General features: G+C 43.4%; 1 protein-coding gene across 4 annotated transcripts in view; it reads left to right on the forward strand.

Annotated features, from left to right (window-relative positions):
* The window catches only part of MOV10L1 (Mov10 like RNA helicase 1), a 226,876-nt gene that overhangs the window by 194,291 nt on the left and 10,057 nt on the right, over positions 1 to 22,528 (forward strand). For all 4 annotated transcript variants that reach the window (XM_077264879.1, XM_077264881.1, XM_077264882.1 and 1 more), the window contains one exon: positions 18,414 to 18,521. In XM_077264879.1, the coding sequence (XP_077120994.1) occupies positions 18,414 to 18,521 (108 nt within the window). The remainder of the gene's footprint in view (positions 1 to 18,413; positions 18,522 to 22,528) is intronic.

A 22,528-nucleotide genomic window follows, 5' to 3' on the forward strand; every position in this document is an offset into this window, starting at 1 on the left:
AAAAAAGAAATTCTAAATATAATTTCTCCTTTGCCTCATTGGGGGACACAGACCATGGGTGTATGCCGCTGCGACTGAGAGGCTGACACTAAGTGAATACAAAAAAAGTTAGCTCCTCCTCTGCAGTGTACACCCTCATTCTGGCTCCCAGAGAACTAGTTCTTGCTTAGTAACCGTAGGAGGCACACGGATGGGTCTGCTATTCAGACCAAAAGTTCTTTTATTTTATTTTTCAATTTTAACTTTTTACCCTATTGGATTTTTACTTTTTCCATGGACGAATGGGGCGACGGATCCTTTCAAGGTTCCGATCTCCTGGAAACATCAACAAGCGAGTGTTGCCTCCCCGTATCCTTTCATGCGACGTGGGATGCCACGCCTGGGCTGATTTTTAGGGGCGAGGGGTCCCTTGAAGGGCACCAATCTCCCCTCACCATCAGCCAACGAGCACATGGAGTGTCGCCTCCATGTATCCTCTTCTGCAGCCAGGCCTAATGCCGGACAACTGGCCCTTTCCACCCGGGGGCTTGAACTCCGTGGATGTACAGAGAAACGTACAGACGAGTAGAAAACTGATCCGTAGTACGTTACTTGAGCAATCACGTGCCTTGTCTTCTGTGAGCTCTGTCTCTCGCTCTCTCTCGCCAGAGTTCCAGAAAACGGGGGATTCGCTTATCAGGGCTGTCAACCAGACTCTGAAGATTGACCAGGATTCCTCCCAAAACTCTCTGTGTCTTTCAGGAGGACTATTCGCCCTCATACAGCGTTTGCCATTTCACCCGTAGGTTCGGGTTATACTTAACCGGCACAGAGAGCGACCTGATAAATGCCTCACAGGTCAGAAGCCTCTTAAGTCGAGGTACCTCCATTTTTTTTAGCTGATCTGCGGAAAGAGTGAGCTGAATCTCCTGCTGTATTTTGTTCGGCTCCAGAACCCTTCTATCCTGGCCGCATGGATCATCAACCCACAGACCTCGGGTTCAGCATTATCCATAGTTGCCGCCGCAGGAGTAGCTAAAGCTATGGTCTCCTAGACGCATCTTTGGATGCGGTTAGCTACGCTGCACTATCAGTGGCTAATGCCCCCAGATAAACGTAGTCATGTTCAAACAGACATTATGGATCAGTGTATAAAAAATTAACTCTGTGTAAAAAAAAAAAAAAAAAAAACTCTGACATCACTTCCTTACTAGCATGACCGTTTATTTAGAGTGAAGCTGGTTCAGCTTGTCTCTGATGCTACGGGAGGAAAGAGCAAATTTCCTGCGCAGTAAGGCTTAGACGTCCTTTTTGGCGTCAATAACAAATCCGTTTTTCGGACACCATAGATTCACTGTGTTAAGACAGAATCATTGGGGGGCGTGGCCTGGCTTCTGAGGATGCAGGTCGCATAGCGCGGGAGCTCCGATCCCAGGACCCATAAAGTGGCACACAGCAGCGCACAGACTGTACCTTCTTCCATTAAACTCCCCACACATACTCCTTACCGTTCGGTGAGTGTATGGGGAAATCTAAAGCCAGTGCAGGGGACCCCTCCAGGCGCATTGTGGACTTCTTTGCGGCAACCCCTCAGCAGCCTCAGAGATCCAAGATGGCGCCGCTTTCCCCAAGATCCTCTAGAGCTGCACGCCGAGGCTCTCAGTCTTCTGCCTCAAGCTCAGCTGCAGCGGACCCCTCAGAGGCCCCAGTTACAGCTTCGTTGCTCAGAGACATGCTTGGAGACCTCCGTACCTCCTTGCAGGAGGATATGCGTTCTATGATGACAGAGCTCAGAGGGGAGGTGGAGGAGTTGGGAGGCCGCACAGATCATCTTGAAAATAAGATGTCCGAGCTGGTAACTTCCCACAATGATTTATGGGAGGCTCATGATAATCTGCAGCTGCTTGTTACTAAAACCCTGGATCTGGAGGACAGGTCCAGGAGAAACAATGTGAAACTCAGAGGTATTGCTGAAACGATTGGAGCTGATGATCTCAGAGCCTTTCTACAAGATTTTGTCATCACTGTCCTCCCTCTGTATACCAAAGATGATATTGTGATAGACCGTATTCATCGGATCCCTAAACCCTCTGGCCTTGATCCTGCAGTTCCCAGAGATGTACTTGCTCGTATCCATTTTTTTACTATGAAAGAGGAATTTATGCAAGCAATGAGATCAAAACCGTCGCTACCTGATCGTTTCAGCTCCTTTGGTATTTCACCCCTATTAAACTAGCTAAATTTTATCCATCCTCTTCCCCCTTGTGCTGGAAAAATTGCAATATCTCTGGTTCCTTGGCTCATGTTTGGTGGAGTTGCCCTCATGTCCGGGTTTTTTGGCGTCAGGTGGAGGCGATCCTTGCGGAGGTGACTCATCTCCCCATCATCCTAACTGGACCCCTAGCAGTTCTGGGTATATCTCTCTTGGATTTCCCACCTGCCCTTCAACCCATTATATCTAATATCCTTGTTGCAGCCCGTCAGTGTATTGCAAAACATTGGAGATCTGCTAGTGTTCCCTCTAAACCTGAGTTAATATCTAGAATTAATCTCCACTTTAGCTATGAGTCGATTACTGCAGATTGTCTTGCTAAGAAAAATAAGGTTCTTACATGGTGGGATCCTTGGGTCTCCTCATCCTTCATTTCTTCCCCTGATCACCTTCCCTCTTCCTCTTCTAGTTGATCCAGGGTTCGTTGCCATAACTATGTATGCACCTTTGTACTGTAATTATTGTAATTTTTGGATCTCAATCTTGATCGTGGATATCTTATGCCTATGTTTATCCCCCTCCTTTCCCCCCCTTCCCTTTGTTGCATTTTACTTGTATTTTGATTACTCAATAAACACTGAATGGTTAAAAAAAAAAAGACAGAATCATTGTTCCGGTCCCAGTAAACAAAGGGCTCAAGGTGTTCTACTCAAATCTGTTTGCAGTTCGGTCATTACTTTAGCTGCACGGGGTCCTGGGATCAAGATCCCACCATGGAGGTTATCGGACCTGCAGCACCCATAGGCAACAGTCTTGGGTAAGTGCTCTGACCCTGAGGCCCCATTGCTTTTCCCTGCAAGGACGCATGGGATTAACGTGTCATTGGGTATTCGGTGGTACAGCCTCTTTTTGCAGGGACTGAGATCTAGACTGCACTATACCCCCCGAGTGGGTTTCGTCACTGTCACAGCCCATAGAGTCACTGATCGCAGCGATACCATCCGTTCCTCTATCGGTCAGGGTCTTCGCTAGCTTGCCTCGGATGATTCCTCCATCTGTAACGCAGCACGTTGATTCAGTGGTTAGCACTGCAGCCTTGCAGCGATGGAATCTTGGGTTCAAATCCCACCACGGATAACCCAAACTCATCAATAAAAGACGGGCGTTTGTAGTATCCATCGACAATGGGATGCTTACCTCCTTATTCCGATTTTCCCTTCTCTAGACATTCCTGAGCTTCGCCATTCCCGAACAGCATTTTCAGTTCACGGCCTTGCTACTATTCCCAAAGTGCTCTCAAAGGTCATGACTGCCGCGTGAACGTTCTGCCCTACTCAGATGACCTTCTGATCAGGGGTCCGTCCTTCTAGGACTGTGCGAAGTGCCTTTTGTATCACTGGCGATACTCTTTTCTCACCTGAGCTCCCGGATAAACGTATACAAGTCTTCCCTTGTTCCAGCCCAATGGATATCCTTTTCAGGAATGACCCTGGATACCTCCAAGTGTTGGTGATTCTCCCTCAAGACAAGGTCCGAGCCCTTCAACAAGGAAACCACGCACTAAGGCTACGTTCACATTTGCGGTCAGCGCCGCAGCGTCGGGCGCCGCATGCGTCATGCGCCCCTATATTTAACATGGGGGCGCATGGACATGCGTTGTGCTGCGTTTTGCGCCGCATGGCCGCAAGCGTTGGACGCAAGAAACGCATCAAGTTGCATTTTTTTTGCGTCCAACTTTCGGCCAAAAACGACGCATGCGGCGCAAAACGCAGCGTTTTAGCGTGCGTTTTGCCGCGTTTTTGTTTGCGTTGTGCGCTGCGGCGCCGACGCTGCGGCGCACAACGCAAATGTGAACGTAGCCTTAGCTTCTCATCCCGTCATTCCATCGGTTTGCCATGAGGGCACTGAAATAAAATGGTAACATCAATGGATGCGGTCTCTTTCTGCTTAGCTGCATCTCCATCCCCTGCAACATGAACCCACTTTCCCTTGATCGCCGGTGCCACTTGCCCTTGAGGGTCAGGCAACCTTTCAGGGGGTGGACATTGAAGTCTTCTCACCTCCAGGGGAAATCCTTTCTCCCGGTTTAATGGCTAAGTGGTGACTACCGATGCCAGTCTCATTGGCGGGGGAGTAGTCTTGCGTCACATCTCAGTTCAGGGCTTCTGGTCTACTTGTTAGTCGAGCCTCCCGATCAATGTCCGGAAAATCCGAGCAATCGTGAAAGCCCTGCAGCAGTTCCATTATCTCCTGGCGGGTCTCCCCATCCAAATTCAATTGGACAAAGCCACGGCTGTCGCATATATCAATCATCAAAGGGTTACCCGCAGCAGGGCGGCCATGCGCGAGGTAGCCCATATTCTCCGATGAGCGGAGAGGAACCACTCAGTATTTTCAGCAGTCCATATCCCAGGCTTGGAAAATTTGGTGGCAGTTCTTTCTTAGCCGTCAAAGTCTTGCCTTGACACAGTGGGAACTTCATCTGAAGGGCTTTCAACAGATATATGTATTCATATATGTATATGTACTCCACTTCAGAGCTTGGTCTCTGGATCCCAAGACCATCAAGGTGCATGCACGGGTCTCTCCGTGGCTTCAGTTTCGTCTTCCGTTTTCTTTTCTTCCGAGGGTCATCAGGAAGATCTAAGCGGAGGAGACTCCAGTAATCCTTGTCGCCCAGGTTTGGCCACCCTGGGCATGGTATGCAAATTTAGTGCAGATAGTCGCCGATGTCCCGTGGCGACTGCAGGATCATCCAGATCTCCTCTGCCAATGTCCTTTTTGTCATTAGAAATCGGGTCCTGTGTTTAACGGCCTGGCCGTTAAACCCTGGGAGCGATCTCAAGCTGGGTTCTCTCATCAGGAGTTTCCCACCATGATAGCGTTGGGTAGCCTGCATCTGCTGGCATCTATCACCACACCTGATAACCTTTTTCGAACGATGCGGATACCACGGACGTCTTCGTGTCTTCTCTGTTCCCTCCATTTTGGCAATTTTCTCCAGTCTGGTCTGGAATCAAGTTTGGCGCTCAACTCTCTCTCGTTCTCTAATGCCAGATCTCGGCTTTATCTGTTTTATTCCAGCGCAGGATTGCTTCCAATCGACAAGTGAGGTTTTTCATTCAAACAGCCTCCCATGTGGTATTCGCCTATAGAATGCCGTTAGAGGCCTTGGACCTTATATTGGTCCTGGGTGCTCTTCAGACGCCTTTCGAACCATTACAGGATGTCTTGTTGCCAGTTCTGTCTCAAAAGGTCATCTTTTCTTGTTGCAGTGACGTCGCAGTGCCGTCTATCAGGCAAGTCTCAGAGCTAGCCACTCTGTCCTGTCGAGTTCCTTTCCTGATTTTTCACCAGGACAAGGTGGTCATTGAATCATCTTCGTTCTTTGTCGACCAAGGTGGTCTCGTTTTTGTTTTTTTTTGTTCACCTTTAACGAGGACATTGTCCTTTTCTCTGTTTTTGTCCAGCACCGGTTCATCGGATGGAATGAGCTCTTCACACCCTGGATGTAGTGAGGGCGCTCAGAAGGTTCTTCTCGAAGACGGTGCCCTTCAGTAGGTCAGACACCCTATCCGTGCTTCCTGAGGGGGTCTCTGGCAGGGTTTAGCCGCTCCAGGGCCACAATACCAAATGGATTCGCTTGGCTATTCAGAAGTCCTACCACATCAGAGATAGGCCTATCCCAGCAGGGATTAAGGCACACTTTACTCAGTCGGTGGATGCTTTTTCTGAGCCATTCGGCATCGGGCGTGGACAGAATGGGTCTGCAAGGCTGCGACTTGGTACAGCCTACGCTCTCAGACTTCTGCACATGCAGCCCTTCGCAGACATATTCTGCAAGCGGTGGTAGCGCAACTTTAGTCAGTTGGGACATGGGGGTCGATCTATTATGTTGTTCCCCACCCATGGATTGCTTTGGGACGTCCCATGGTCTGTGTCCCCCAGTGAGGCGAAGGAGAAATGGGGTTGTTTGTGAGTACTCACCGTAAAATCCTTTTCTCCATGCCAATCATTGGGGGACACAGCACCCCCCCCCCCCCCCCCCTCCCTGTTAATATTTCGGCTTGCGCTTGTTTTTTTCTTTGTGTTGTACTCTAATATGATGTTAATGATCTACTGCTTTTGCACTGAACTGGTTCTCTGAGAGCCAGCATGAGGGTGTATACTGCAGAGGAGGAGCTAACTTTTTTTGTATTCACTTAGTGTCAGCCTCCTAGTGGCAGCAGCATACATCCATGGTCTGTGTCCCCCAATGATTGGCTCAGAGAAAAGGATTTTATGGTGAGGACTCACAAAAATCCCCATTTTATTAATTACAATTACAGATGATCGAATAGCTTTGGGTAAGTGCTTATCCGAATAGCTATAGCACTTTTGGAATAGCTGCCTCGGTAACCTGTATACCTGGAGTGATCCTGATAATCAGCTGTTCGGCGCCGCAGCTGTATGTGTCGCGGCTGTTTCACTGTCACAACACATGCATGGAGAGCCTGTTTGTTGGGGTCTCCATGCATGTGTTGTGACTATGACACAGCCGTGCTACATGCAGCTCTGACTCTGAACAGCTGATTATCAGGAGCGCTCCAGGTATCCAGGTGACCAATGCAACTACTCAGGAAGCGCTATAGCTATTCAGTTAAGCACTTATCCGAAGCTATTCAATCATCACTAATTACAATACACAAAAATGGAAGACAAAAAATATATAATAACACCCCATAAAACCCCAAAAATGGCAGAGTGATCAATGGTAAATCACATTATCCCAACACTAGAATAAATAACGAACATAGTAACTTAGTCAAAAAATAAGGGATAAGGTATAAACAAAATGACAAGTATGATTAGGGAACCAAATACATACACTATGTTCCAAATTATTATGCAAATGATATTTTTCTCTGATTTTCCTAAATGGTTCGTGCAAATGACAGTCAGTCTAATAAAAGTCATCACCCGTTACCGTTAGAGTATTCATCGAATTTTATTGAAGAAACCTCCCAATGATAACAGTATAATCTCCAAAATGAATAAAAACTCAAAATGCACTGTTCCAAATTATTAGGTAGAATTTCTAAACATTTGATATGTTTTAACCCCTTCCCGACATTTGACGTACTATCCCGTCGAGGTGGGGTGGGCCCGTATGACCACCGACGGGATAGTACGTCATATGCGATCGGCCGCGCTCACGGGGGGAGCGCGGCCGATCGCGGCCGGGTGTCAGCTGCATATCGCAGCTGACATCCGGCACTATGTGCCAGGAGCGGTCACGGACCGCCCCCGGCACATTAACCCCCGGCACACCGCGATCAAACATGATCGCGATGTGCCGGCGGTGCAGGGAAGCATCGCGCAGGGAGGGGGCTCCCTGCGGGCTTCCCTGAGACCCCCGGAGCAACGCGATGTGATCGCGTTGCTGCGAGGGTCTTACCTCCCTCCCTGCCTGGTCCAGACCCGGATCCAAGATGGCCGCGGATCCGGGTCCTGCAGGGAGGGAGGTGGTTTCACAGAAGCCTGCTCAGAGCAGGCACTGTGAAGCAGCCTGCACTTCTCTCAGATCGGTGATCTGTCAGAGTGCTATGCAAACTGGCAGATCACCGATCTGTATTGTCCCCCCCTGGGGCAAAGTAAAAAAGTAAAAAAAAAATTTTCCAAATGTGTAAAAAAAAATAAAAAAAAATATTCCAAAATAATGAAAAAAAAATATATATTATTCCCATAAATACATTTCTTTATCTAAATATATAAAAAAACCAATAAAAGTGCACATATTTAGTATCGCCGCGTCCGTAACGACCCGACCTATAAAACTGGCCCACTAGTTAACCCCTTCAGTAAACACCGTAAGAAGAAAAAAAAAAAAAAGAGGCAAAAAACAACGCTTTATTATCATACCGCCGAACAAAAAGTGGAATAACACGCGATCAAAAAGACAGATATAAATAACCATGGTACCGCTGAAAGCGTCATCTTGTCCCGCAAATAACGAGCCGCCATACAGCATGATCAGCAAAAAAATAAAAAAGTTATAGTCCTGAGAATAAAGCGATGCAAAAATAATTATTTTTTCCATAAAATAGTTTTTATCGTATAAAAGCGCCAAAACAAAAAAATGAGATAAATGAGGTATCGCTGTAATCGTACTGACCCGAAGAATAAAACTGCTTTATCAATTTTACCAAACACGGAACGGTATAAACGCCTCCCTCAAAAGAAATTCATGAATAGCTGGTTTTTGGTCATTCTGCCTCACAAAAATCGGAATAAAAAGCGATCAAAAAATGTGACGTGCCCAAAAATGTTACCAATAAAAACGTCAACTCGTCCCGCAAAAAACAAGACCTCACATGACTCTGTGGACCAAAATATGGAAAATTTATAGCTCTCAAAATGTGGTAACGCAAAAAATATTTTTTGCAATAAAAAGCGTCTTTCAGTGTGTGACGGCTGCCAATCATAAAAATCCGCTAAAAAACCCGCTATAAAAGTAAATCAAACACCCCTTCATCACCCCCTTAGTAAGGGAAAAATAAAAAAAAAGTATTTATTTCCATTTTCCCATTAGGGCTAGGGTTGGGACTAGGGTTAAGGCTACAGTTAGGGTTGGGGCTAAAGTTAGGGTTAGGGTTTGGATTACATTTACGGTTGGGAATAGGGTTGGGATTAGGGTTAGGGGTGTGTCAGGGTTAGAGGTGTGGTTAGGGTTACTGTTGGGATTAGGGTTAGGGGTGTGTTTGGATTAGGGTTTCAGTTATAATTGGGGGGTTTCCACTTTTTCGGCACATCAGGGGCTCTCCAAACGCGACATGGCGTCCGATCTCAATTCCAGCCAATTCTGCGTTGAAAAAGTAAAACAGTGCTCCTTCCCTTCTGAGCTCTCCCGTGTGCCCAAACAGGGGTTTACCCCAACATATGGGGTATCAGCGTACTCAGGACAAATAGGACAACAACCTTTGGGGTCCAATTTCTCCTGTTACCCCTGGGAAAATACAAAACTGGGGGCTAAAAAATAATTTTTGTGGGAAAAACAAAGATTTTTTATTTTCACGGCTCTGCGTTATAAACTGTAGTGAAACACTTGGGGGTTCAAAGTTCTTACAACACATCTAGATAAGTTCCTTGGGGGGTCTAGTTTCCAAAATGGGGTCACTTGTGTGGGGCTTCTACTGTTTAGGTACATTAGGGGCTCTGCAAACGCAATGTGACGCCTGCAGACCATTCCATCTAAGTCTGCATTCCAAATGGCGCTCCTTCCCTTCCGAGCCCTCCCATGCATCCAAACGGTGGTTCCCCCCACATATGGGGTATCAGCGCACTCAGGACAAATTGGACAACAACTTTTGGGGTCCAATTTCTCCTGTTACCCTCGGGAAAATACAAAACCGGGGGCTGAAAAATATTTTATGTGGGAAAAATTTTTAGTTTTATTTTTACGGCTCTGCATTATAAACTTCTGTGAAGCCCTTGGTGGGTCAAAGCGCTCACCACACATCTAGATAAGTTCCTTAGGCGGTCTACTTTCCAACATGGTGTCACTTGTGGGGGGTTTCTACTGTTTAGGTACATTAGGGGCTCTGCAAACGCAATGTGACGCCTGCAGACCATTCCATCTAAGTCTGCATTCCAAATGGCGCTCCTTCACTTCCGAGCCCTTCCATGCGTCCAAACGGTGGTTCCCCCCCACATATGGGGTATCAGCGCACTCAGGACAAATTGGACAACAACTTTTGGGGTCCAATTTCTCCTGTTACCCTCGGGAAAATACAAAACTGGGGGCTAAAAAATAATTTTTGTGGGAAAATTTTTTTTTTTTTTTTTTTATGGCTCTGCATTATAAACTTCTGTGAAGCCCTTGGTGGGTCAAAGTGCTCACCACACATCTAGATAAGTTCCTTAGGGGGTCTACTTTCCAACATGGTGTCGCTTGTGGGGGGTTTCTACTGTTTAGGTACATTAGGGGCTCTGCAAACGCAATGTGACGCCTGCAGACCATTCCATCTAAGTCTGCATTCCAAATGGCGCTCCTTCCTTTCCGAGCCCTCCCATGCGCCCAAACAGTGGTTCTCCCCACATATGGTGTATCATCGCACTCAGGACAACTTGGACAACAAATTTTGGGGTCCAATTTCTCCTGCTACCCTCGGGAAAATACAAAACTGGGGGCTAAAAAAATAATTTTTGTGGGAAAAAAATTTTGTTTTATTTTTACGGCTCTGCATTATTAACTTCTGTGAAGCCCTTGGTGGGTCAAAGCGCTCAAAACACATCTAGATAAGTTCCTTAGGGGGTCTACTTTCCAAAATGGTGTCACTTGTGGGGGGTTTCAATGTTTAGGCACATCAGTGGCTCTCCAAACGCAACATGGCGTCCCATCTCAATTCCTGTCAATTTTGCATTGAAAAGTCAAACGGTGCTACTTCCTTTCCGAGCTCTCCCATGCGCCCAAACAGTGGTTTACCCCCACATATGAGGTATCAGCGTACTCAGGACAAATTGTACAACAACTTTTGGGGTCCAATTTCTTCTCTTACACTTGGGAAAATAAAAAATTGGGGGTGAAAAGATAATTTTTGTGAAAAAATATGATTTTTTATTTTTACGGTTCTGCATTATAAACTTCTGTGAAGCACTTGGTGGGTCAAAGTGCTCACCACACCTCTAGATAAGTTCCTTAGGGGGTCTACTTTCCAAAATGGTGTCACTTGTGGGGGGGTTTCAATGTTTAGGCACATCAGTGGCTCTCCAAACGCAACATGAGGTCCCATCTCAATTCCTGTCAATTTTGCATTGAAAAGTCAAACGGCGCTCCTTCCTTTCCGAGGTCTCCCATGCGCCCAAACAGTGGTTTATCCCCACATATGGGGTATCAGCGTACTCAGGACAAATTGTACAACAACTTTTGGGGTCCAATTTCTTCTCTTACCCTTGGTAAAATAAAACAAATTGGAGCTGAAGTAAATTTTTTGTGAAAAAAAGTTAAATGTTCATTTTTATTTAAACATTCCAAAAATTCCTGTGAAGCACCAGAAGGGTTAATAAACTTCTTGAATATGGTTTTGAGCACCTTGAGGGGTGCAGTTTTTAGAATGGTGTCACACTTGGGTATTTTCTATCATATAGACCCCTCAAAATGACTTCAAATGAGATGTGGACCCTAAAAAAAAAATGGTGTTGTAAAAATGAGAAATTGCTGGTCAACTTTTAACCCTTAACTCCCTAACAAAAAAAAAATTTGGTTCCAAAATTGTGCTGATGTAAAGTAGACATGTGGGAAATGTTACTTATTAAGTATTTTGTGTGACATCTCTCTGTGATTTAAGGGCATAAAAATTCAAAGTTGGAAAATTGCAAAATTTTCAAAATTTTCTCCAAATTTCCATTTTTTTTGCAAATAAACGCAGGTAATATCAAAGAAATTTTACCACTATCATGAAGTACAATATGTCACGAGAAAACAATGTCAGAATCGCCAAGATCCATTGAAGCGTTCCAGAGTTATAACCTCCTAAAGGGACAGTGGTCAGAATTGTAAAAATTGGCCCGGTCATTAACGTGCAAACCACCCTTGGGGGTGAAGGGGTTAAAGAACTGAAAATGCTCATTTGTGGAATTTGCAGCATTAGGAGGTCACATTCACTGAACAAAAAAAGCTATTTAACTCCAAAACATCCTAACAGGCCAAGTTACATGTTACCATAGGAACCCTTCTTTGATATCACCTCCACAATTCTTGCATCCATTGAACTTGTGAGTTTTGGGAGAGTTTCTGCTTGTATTTCTTTGCATGAAGTCAGAATAGCCTCCCAGAGCTGCTGTTTTGATGTGAACTGCCTCCCACCCTCCTAGATCTTTTGCTTGATGATACTCCAAAGGTTCTCTATAGGGTTGAGGTCAGGGGAAGATGGTGGCCACACCATGAGTTTATCTCCTTTTATGCCCATAGCAGCCAACGAGGTATTCTTTGCAGCATGAGATGGTGCATTGTCATGCATGAAGATGATTTTGCTCCTGAAGGCACATTTCTGCTTTTTATACCATGGAGGAAAGTTGTCAGTCAGAAACTCTATATACAGTACTTTGCAGAGGTCATTTTCACACCTTCAGGAACCTTAAAGGGCCCTACCAGCTGTTTCTCCATGATTCCGGCCCAAACATGACTCCTCCACCTCCTTGCTGACGTTGCAGCCTTTTTGGGACATGGTGGCCATCCACCAACCATCCACTACTCCATCCATTTGGACCATCCAGGGTTGCTCAACACTTATCAGTAAACAAGACTGTTTGGAAATTAGTCTTCATGTATGTGTGGGCCCAATGCAACCATTTCTGCTTGTGAACACTGTTTAAGGGTGGCCGAATAGTAGGTTTATGCACCACAGCAAGCCTTTGAAGGAGCATACACCTTGAGGTTCGGGGGACTCCAGAGGCACCAGCAGCTTCAAATATCTGTTTGCTGCTTTGTAATGGCTTTTTAGCAGCTGCTCTTAATCCAATGAACTTGCCTGGCAGAAATCTTCCTCATTATGCCTTTATAAGCACAAACACATCTGTGCTCAGATACAGCCACAAATCTCTTAACAGTGTGATGATCACCCTAAAGTTTTCGGGAAATTTCTAATGTTTTCATTCCTTCACCAAGGCATTGCACTATTTGATGCTTTTCAGCAGCAGAGAGATCCTTTTTGTTTCCCATGTTACTTGAAAACTGTGACTGCTTAATAATGTGGAACATCATTTTTAAGTAGTTTTCCTTTAATTAGAATCACCTGGAAAGCCAATTATCACATGTGTTTAAGATTGATTTCAGTGATCCATTGAGCCCTGAGACACAATACCATCCACGAGTTTATTTGAAAAACAAAACAATTAAATCTTTGACACTTAAATCCAAATTGCATAATAATTCGGAACACAGTGTAGTTATATGAAAAGATAACAAAAATGGTCAAGTTAGAAATCTTTACTAATTAAATGACCTTACAAAAAAGTCCAAATGATAGAGCTGTATGAACAAGCAATACGTAACCACAAAGAACCAACCCTTCAAACTTATTAAAGTGCAATGACATCGATACCCACCAGCAAATGCTATAATAAATGCATCAGCATAACACACCCCTGCCCAGTACCCACACACTTGTTTTGTTGGCTAACGAGAAACGCACGTATGGTGTGTTATGCTGGTGCATTTACTGTGGCGTTTGCAGGTGGGTATTGGTGTCATTGAATTTTAATATGTTTGAAGGGATCGTTGGAGTTACGTATTGGTATTTATATTAATTAACATTTTTATACAACTATGCTATTGTTTGACTCCCCATCCCCCCTTCCCCAATATTTTTTTTTTTTACTAACTTGCTATTTTTGTTATTTGTTATAGTCATTGCCATAATGTGATTTACCATTGATCGCACTGTCTTTTTTTTCTTTTTTTTTTTTTTGGGGGGGGGGTGTTATGGAGTGTTTTTTCACAATGTAAAAATAAACAGAATAAAATAAGGCTTGAGGCGTATTGTCTAAAAGTCTGTGCTTACTGCTGCTTATACCAGCTCAATTTGTGCAATGATTTTCCTGCACAGACTGGTCACCTTGTCAGGCTAGTCAGTTTAATTCTTAAGACAATATTTTGCTGGGAAATCAAGGGGTTTTCCCACAGACAAAAGTATATTTTAATCAATAGATCTTGGAATAATAGCTTCCACAATTGGATGCGTATAAATAGAATGTTCTTGTGCTGAGATAATCTTATAAATGTGCTCCTGCTGTGTAATGGCTGTGTCTGACCGTGCAGGAACATGGTCTGATCATACCACAGCTCCTGGGCAGGGGAGGAAGCAAAAAAGTATACAGACATTACAGCACTGGACCATAGCTGATTCTTTCAGCATAAAGCATTTCTGTGCCTGTTTTTAAACAATATTTTATAATGAGGCTATGTGCACACGTTCAGGATTTCTTGCAGAAAATTCCTGAGAATTCCGGACATTTTCTGCAAGAAATCCGCAAGAAAACCGCATGCGTTTTTGCCGCGATTTTACCGCGGTTTTGACGCGTTTTTGCCGCGGTTTGACGCGTTTTTGCCGCGTTTTTTTACGGATACTTCCCAATGCATTTTGGAGTGGGAAATCCGCAAAAAAACCGCAAAATTAATGAACATGCTGCGTTTTTTACCGCGATGCGTTTTTACCGCGGAAAAAAACGCATCATGTGTACAAAAAGTGCAGAATTCATTAAAAATGATAGGATGCATAATATAAGCAGATTATTTGCGGTTTTATAGCGTTTTTATAGGGAAAAACGCGAAAAAACCGCGAATTATCTGCAACGTGTGAACACAGCCTGAGAGTCAATGGGAAATCTGAGCGGTGTTCCTGCAGACCCTACAAGGAGGTCTGGGGAGCAGTGAAAATGTTGAAATGGAAGGAGAACAGCATGGGGAAGATCCCTTGAAGCATCTCTGGCTCACAGATCGCTGCTGAGAAAAATGATGTCACAATTTTACTCCATTTTCAAGGAAATCTGTCACCTCAATTTTGCCCTATAAGCTTCGGCCACTGCCATCAGGGGCTTATCTACAGCATTCTGTAATGCTCAAACACAATATCTCAGATACAGATACCATAATATAATAGCAACTCTTAGTCCCGGGGTCAAAACCAGGACCACAATGGATACTATCCTATGGAGCTCCCTCTCAGTATCAAAACACCAAAAATTGGAGCATATAACCACAAAGAATGTGTATCATTAAAATTACATTTTATTACAATCAGTTATGACACATACTGTAAGTATAAATATCACAAAGTACTGTAAGTAATTAAAACAGAGCAATAGAATACAGTTAAGGGTGCACCAAAAACATGGTAAAACCCCAGGGAGACAGACACGGAGAAGAGGCTATCTCATATAACCAAAATAAGAGGTCATATTTCAGTATACAGTATAAGGTGCCAGTGCTTTATATTTCATCCATGCTGCAAATCCCCAAATGGAGTTGGTCACGTGAGTCTTAAAGTCTAAGCACTCATTTTAAAGATTAGTTCCATAAATAAATAAACATGGCTATTATAGCAAAAAAAAGGAGAGAGGCATGAGACCACCCTTTAAATCTTACCCATATCTGTATCCATGGGGATACTTGCAGATCGCTGCCCTGTTGAGGGCAGAGCAAAGTACTGCAGTGCCCAGGCTCCGGGAAAGGTCAGAGAGGCCCGGCGCCTGCGCACTGCAGTACTTTACGCTGCCCTCAACAGGGCAGATAAAGTACGCCTGAGCAGGAGCCACGGCAGGATGGAAAGAAGAGGACGTCTTCGTGTGAAGATGGGAGGCACCGGACCGCGACGCCCATCGGACCTGAACAGAATTGGGACTGCCCCTGGGTGAGTATAATCTAATGTGTTTTTCTTATCTTTCAGGTTACATCGGGGGCTTATCTACAGCATTACAGAATGCTGTAGATAAGCCCCTGATGGCGGTGGCCTCAGTTTATAGGGCAAAATTGAGGTGACAGATTCCCTTTAAGGACTGACATTAAAACATTGAAAATTGAGGAGAAATTGGAGTTTACAGGAAAAAAAATGTTAAGAAACATTTTTTCCGTGTATAACAACCTGTATATAAGGCTACATTTAAAAAGGATTTAAAAAAGATATATAATTTAAAGCGATCCGGTCAGCAGGATTTTGCGAAGTAAACTACAGATACTGTTAAGTTTCTGCTGTTATACTAATTAAAATGATACCTGGGGTGAAGAAATCCGTCATGTGGTCCTTGTGTAAAAAGTTTTAGAAGTTTTCAGTTAATGACATTCTTATGCTTCGGGGTTGGCCAGAGAAACCAAGGAAAGACCTGCCCAAAAGCTTTCCTGAAGCACAGTCTGTCTCTATGATGAGGAGCATGTTTTTTCTTTGAGGCGGGCTTGTGAGCAGGTCATTCCTTGGTTTCTCTCCTAGAGTATCAAGATAAGACTCTGTCTACAGTCCCGCCCCAGAGCATGGGCATATCAATAGCTGAAAATTCTAACACTGATTATGCAAGAACCACAAAATGGATTTCTTCACCCCAGGTATCATTTTAATCAGTCTAACACTGCCAACCTGACAGTGTCTGTAGTTTACTTAGCAAAATCTTGCTGACAGATTTACTTTAAGTAAACCAAAATTTAATTTTGTATAAAAACAATTGAAATTTCAGTGTAATTTATGAAGGAAGCATGAAGTGCCAAAAATTAGGGACTCCGATACACCCTCTACTAGATATAAAGGAGGGCCTCATACACATTCTGTTCAGATTGTCATGTAGTGGTACTCCTAGACTTAGAAGGGTTTGCAAATCCTGCCCAAAATTACAAGCGGGGTCATCCATACACCCTTGAAGGCATCAACTGTAGTGCCTCAATCAAATATTGTGAACAAAGTGTAGTTGTGGTACTCCTATACTCATAAAAGGTTTACACACAGTGCAAAGCTTGACAATAATTACAAGCAGGATCATTCATACACAATTGAAGACACCAACTGTAGTCCCTCTACAATAAATAAATAAATAATAAGAAAGTGTACTGGATTACAAATTCAATTCACATTTTTTTGAGTGTTATATACCACTGAAATGTAACAGAAAGCACGGAATACTCTATGGATGACTAATTGAATCAAGAAAAAAAATGTCAACACTTTTTTGGAGGGTTATTTACCAACGAAATAGACCCCAGTACATGTAATACTGTATGGCTGAGCAATCTAATACCAATACATTTTTGAACAATTTTTTGGAGGGTTACGAGCACGTACCACCGAAATGTGCCACGGAGGATGTAATACTCAATGGATGAGTAATTGAATACAGATACATTTTTCAACGCTTTTTTTGAGGGTTATATAACACCATAATGTATCAAGAACTGCGTTACAGTGTGTGGATGAATCTTTGCATTCATAAAAAGTTTTGGAAGAGTTTTTTCAAGTTTTAGATAGCATCGTAATATAACAAGAATTGCATTTAGTGTATGGATGAATTCATAAAACATTTTTTTTCGAGTTTTTTATACTGCTGTAATGTAACAAAATCCCTGTTAGTGTATGGATGAACTATTGAATCCATAAAAAGTTTTTGAAGGGTTTTTCAATTTTATATACCATCGAAACAGAAAGCACGTAATACTCGATGGATAAGCAGATGTATCCAGACAAATTTTTCTATGCTTTTTTGGAGTGTTATATAACACAGAAATGTAACACACATCACGTAATACTGTATGGGTGACAAGATAGTAAATTTTTTCATCCCCCAACAAAAAAAGAAAAAAATCTGGCAACATGCAGCAGCTATATTTTGCAATGTACTGTGAAGCCCTGCTTAGAACCTTTATTCTAACACTCTCCCTGCAACTGTCACTAGACTAAATGCATAATGTATCTGATAATAACAGCAAAGCACAGGATTAGCTCTTAGGACTGTTAGTATGATGTTTTAGCTCCAGTAGCAACACTAGAGGACTCCCAAGTTCAACTGTGCACACACAAACCCTCTCTCTCTCCAATACAAACTGTCCCTAAACTGTGCAATGGTGTCAGTGAGCCGAGCTGGGTGGCGCCTGTCCTTTTATAACCTCTGATGAGGTAATGTGGCCAGCCAATCACAGTAATGCCAATACCACGATTGCCACGGCATTACAGTGACTGGCAGGCCACCGTAAAAGACGCCAAACATGTGGGGTGGGGATTCAAGCTTTGAATCCGAGCACCAGACAATGCTCGCAGAGTAACGAGCGCCACATACTCGAGTGATATCCGAGTGTCACCAAGCATTTTCGCTCATCACTAGTAAATAACACTTTGTTTACTATGGTTTATGTAAGCTAACCTTTATAGCAATGAATATAATGTGTTTGTTTTAATGTACGGTAATTGTCTGTAATAAAAATGTTATTTATCATAGCTATATAGACTCTTGGTTCTTCTTTTTCTTGACCTATCAGGCAGTAATTTTCACAGAACTACACCATTTTCATGCATAAATGACAGGTGACTGAATCTGCAAGCATGGCACTATTTAATGCTGCTCTCAGAAAAGCATAAATCTGTTGACAAGTGCTTTTCCATGTTCTTAGCATTCCAATATGTGCAGTAATATGTAAACTGATCGTACCCTTTTCCCTATTGCAGTTATAGAATGAAAAAGCAGGATTTAGTTATTTAACTTATTTTTATAGGTTGAAAAAATTCGAACACTGCTGCGGACCGTTGACTTGATGGATATCAAGGTGGGATCAGTTGAAGAATTTCAAGGTCAAGAATTTTTGGTAATCATTATTTCAATGGTACGTATGAGGTTCTAGGTAAAGATTGTTACCTATGCATTCTTTCATTTAGTCTTCTTTAGTGGTAAGCCTTTCAATTATTTCCATTTAAGGCAATGTTCAAATTAGGAAATTGCCCTGAATTTAGTTCTTTAGACCTTTTATACCAGAAATTAAGATTCATATATGCCCCGTGACGTATTTAGAGTGGGTACAGAAAGTATTCAGACCCCTTTAAATTTTTCACTGCAGCTATTTGGTAAATTCAAAAAAGTTCATTTTTTCACATTAATGTTCACTCTGCACCCCATCTTGACTTAAAAAACAAACAAATGTAAACCTTTTTGCAAATAAAAAAAAAAGAAAACTGAATATCACATGGTCATAAGTATTCAGACCCTTTGCTCAGATACTCATATGTAAAGGCCCCGTCTCACTTAGCGACGCTAAAGCGATCCCGACAACGATACGACCTGTCAGGGATCGTTGCTGCGTCGCTATGTGGTCGCTGGTGAGATGTCAAACAGTGAGATCTTCCAACGATCGCAGCTGCGATCTCACTGTTTGACATCTCACCAGCGACCTGTAGCGACCTGTACAACGATTTCACATGGGAGCTATTATGACGATTCAGTGTCTGAGTCATCAACGAGGTCGTTGGTAAGGTGTCAAACACAGCGATGTGTGCTACCCAGCGGGACCTCAACGATCAAAAAAAGGTCCAGGCCATTCCGACATGACCAGCGATCTCACAGCAGGGGCCTGGTCGCTGCTACGTGTCACACATAGCGAGATCGCTACTGAGGTCGCTGTTGCGTCACAAAACTTGTGACTCAGCAGCGATCTCGCTAGCGATCTCGCTTAGTGAGACGGGGGCTTTTGTCACATGCTGTCCATTTCCTTGTGATCCTCCTTGAGATGGTTCTACTCCTTCATTGAAGTCCTGCTGTGTTTAGTTAAATTGATAAGACTTGATTTGGAAAGGCACACACCTGTCTATACAAGACCTCACAGTGCATGTCAGACCAAATGAGAATCATGAGGTCAAAGGAACTGGCCAAGGAGCTCAGAGACAGAATTGTGGCAAGGCACAAATCTGGCCAAGGTTACAACATAATTTCTGCAGTACTCAAGGTTCCTAACAGCACAGTGACCTCCATAATTCTTAAATGGAAGAAGTTTGGGACCACCAGAAGTCTTCCTAGACCTGGCCGTTCATTCAAACTGAGCAATCGTAGGAGAAGAACCCTTGGTAAGAGAGGTAAAGAAGAACCCCAAGATCACTGTGGCTGAGCTCCAGAGATGCAGTAGGGTGATTGGAGAAGATTCCACAAAGTCAACTATCACTGCAGCCCTCCACCAGTCAGGCCTTTATAGTAGAGTGGCCCAACGGAAGTATCTCCTCAGTGCAAGATATGTGAAAGCCCGCATACAGTTTGCTAAAAAACACACATAAAGGACTCCCGGTCTGATGAGATGAAGATGGACCTTTTTGGTGATAATTCTAAGCGGTATGTGTGGAGAAAACCTGGCACTGCTCATCACCTGCCTAATACAATCCCAACAGTGAAACATGGTGGTGGCAGCATCATGCTATGGGGGTGTTTTTCAGCTGCAGGGACAGGACGACTGGTTGTCATTGAAGGAAACATGAATGCAGCCAAGTACAGAGCTATCCTGGATGAAAACCTTCCAGAGTGCTCTGGACCTTAGACTTGGCCGAAGGTTCACCTTCCAACAAGACAATGACCCTAAGCACAGAGCTAAAATAATAAAGAAGCGGCTTCAGAACAGCTCTGTGACCTTTCTTGACTGGCCCAGCCTTAGCCCTGACCAAACCCAATTGAGCATCTCTGGAGAGACCTGAAAATGGCGGTCCACCAACGTTCACCATCCAACCTGACAGAACTGGAGCGGATCTGCAAGGAAGAATGGATCCCCAAATCCAGGTGTGAAAAACTTGTTGCATGATTCCCAAGAAGACTCATGGCTGTACTTGCTCAAAAGGGTGCTTCTGCTCAATACTGAGCAAAGGGTCTGAATACTTATGACCATGTGATATTTCAGTTTTTCTTTTTTTTTTTTCAATTTTGCATTTAAAAAAATCAAACATTGCTCCCACCCTTCTGAGCCCTGCCATGCACTTAAACAGTGTCTTTTCCCCATATATGGGTTATTGGCGTACTCGGGAGAAATTGCACAACACATTTTGTGGTCCATTTTCTCCTGATATCCTTGAGAAAATAAACAAAATTGGTTCCAAGGTTAATTTTTTCTGAAAAAAGTAAAATGTAAATTTTTCCTTCCACATTGCTTTAGTTCTTATGAAGGTTAATAAACTTCTTGAATGTGGTTTTGCGCACCCTGAGGGGTGTAGTTTTTAGAATGGTGTCACTGTTGGGTATTTACTGTCATATTGACCCCCCAAAGTCACTTCAAATGTGAGATGGTCCCTAGAAAAAAAAAGGTTTGGTAATTTTGTTGGAAAAATGAGAAATCGCTGGTCAACTTTTAATCATTAAGTACCAAATTGGCTCTGTCACTAAGGGGTTAAAGAGGCTGTCCGGCCTAAAATGAAAAGTCTCCAGTTACTCTGTTTGACTGCAGATTCATGAATCCTCCCAGTGCACGCACTGAGTTTCGCCTCTGTCTACACTGGAAATAGAGGTCAGGTATGCGATATGCATACTCCAGGGCAGAACATTTCTAGTGGGCATGGCCTCGCTACATACAAGTGTATTGTGACTCCCAGGGCAGTTACACACAGTGACTGCAGACTTTTCATTTTAGACCGGAAAATCTCTTTAATATTATGTCAGAAACTGAGCCCACGTCATATCAGGCAGATGTCAGTTGTAATACACCATCTAAACAGTTAACCTTTTTAACGTTAAAGTGGACACTACTTGAGTAAGATCTCTTGGGTGTGTACTTTTTCCTCTTTCTGAGGCTAGGCTCACACGACAGTTTAAAAATATCATTCCGATTTTCATCCAGAAAATTTTTTCACTCATGTTCCCCATGTACTGTCTGTATACAATCTTGTTTTTATGTTTTTTGGTTTTTTTACAGCAATAGCAATTAGTCTTTTACACGACCTTTTACAGTTTCCTATGTTACAGAATTGCATCATATCCGTAAAAATTGAATGCCATACCGTATGGCATCCAATTTTTTTTCTTGCATCCATAGACTGGAATGGACGAGTCTCATCAGATATCCAAGTCAAATCGCAGCATGCTGCAATTTTTTTCACAGACAGATTCTGTCTGTCTAAAAAAAAAAAAAGAATCAGTCATCTGCTTTGCCTCATAGGTCAGAGTGGTGTCCAGTAAAATAAAAATCTGAAAACACTTGTCCGCTTTATATGCTCGTGTGCGCGAGGGACTGAGGTGCAGAGCTGAATTTCATTACAAACACTTCTAGTAGCTCTCCTGACAGCTCTTCCAATCATGAGCAGGCATCCACTTACAAGGGAAAAAGAACACACATCTACAATAACTTAGAACAAGCTGTGTGAGACATGTATTGACACACACTGTTGTGCTGGGGCACAGCTGATGTGTGTGATTAACTGACAGCTTTCGTCTTGGGCAGTCAGTGTAGGAGGAGCAGTACTGCGGAAGTTGAGTTTCACTACAAACTCTTCCAGTAGCTCCAATGGTGCAACTAGAGTCCAATGGGCCCCAGTGCAGAATTTGAACCTGGGCCCCCACCTGCATGTTGGTCAGATGTATGGACCCTTGTAGCGTTCTAGATCCTGTAAAGACATATGTGTTTGTCTCCTGTCCTGGCTCCTTCTTAATAATGAATGTCTCCTTCATCCTGGCCCCTTACAGTAATGATGCCCCCCATGCTAGGACATATTTCCCCATCCTGGAATAATGTCCTCCATCTTGTCCCCTTTCTAGTATGATGTCCCTCATTCTGGACCATTTCTGTTCTTCTCTAGCACATTTTAAAAAGAAACAAAGTATTATACTCACCTTTCTCACTTCCACGGCACGCAGCGTCCTCTTTTGTAACGG

The sequence above is a fragment of the Ranitomeya variabilis genome, chromosome 5, assembly GCF_051348905.1.
Source record: "Ranitomeya variabilis isolate aRanVar5 chromosome 5, aRanVar5.hap1, whole genome shotgun sequence".
Lineage (NCBI taxonomy): Eukaryota > Metazoa > Chordata > Amphibia > Anura > Dendrobatidae > Ranitomeya > Ranitomeya variabilis.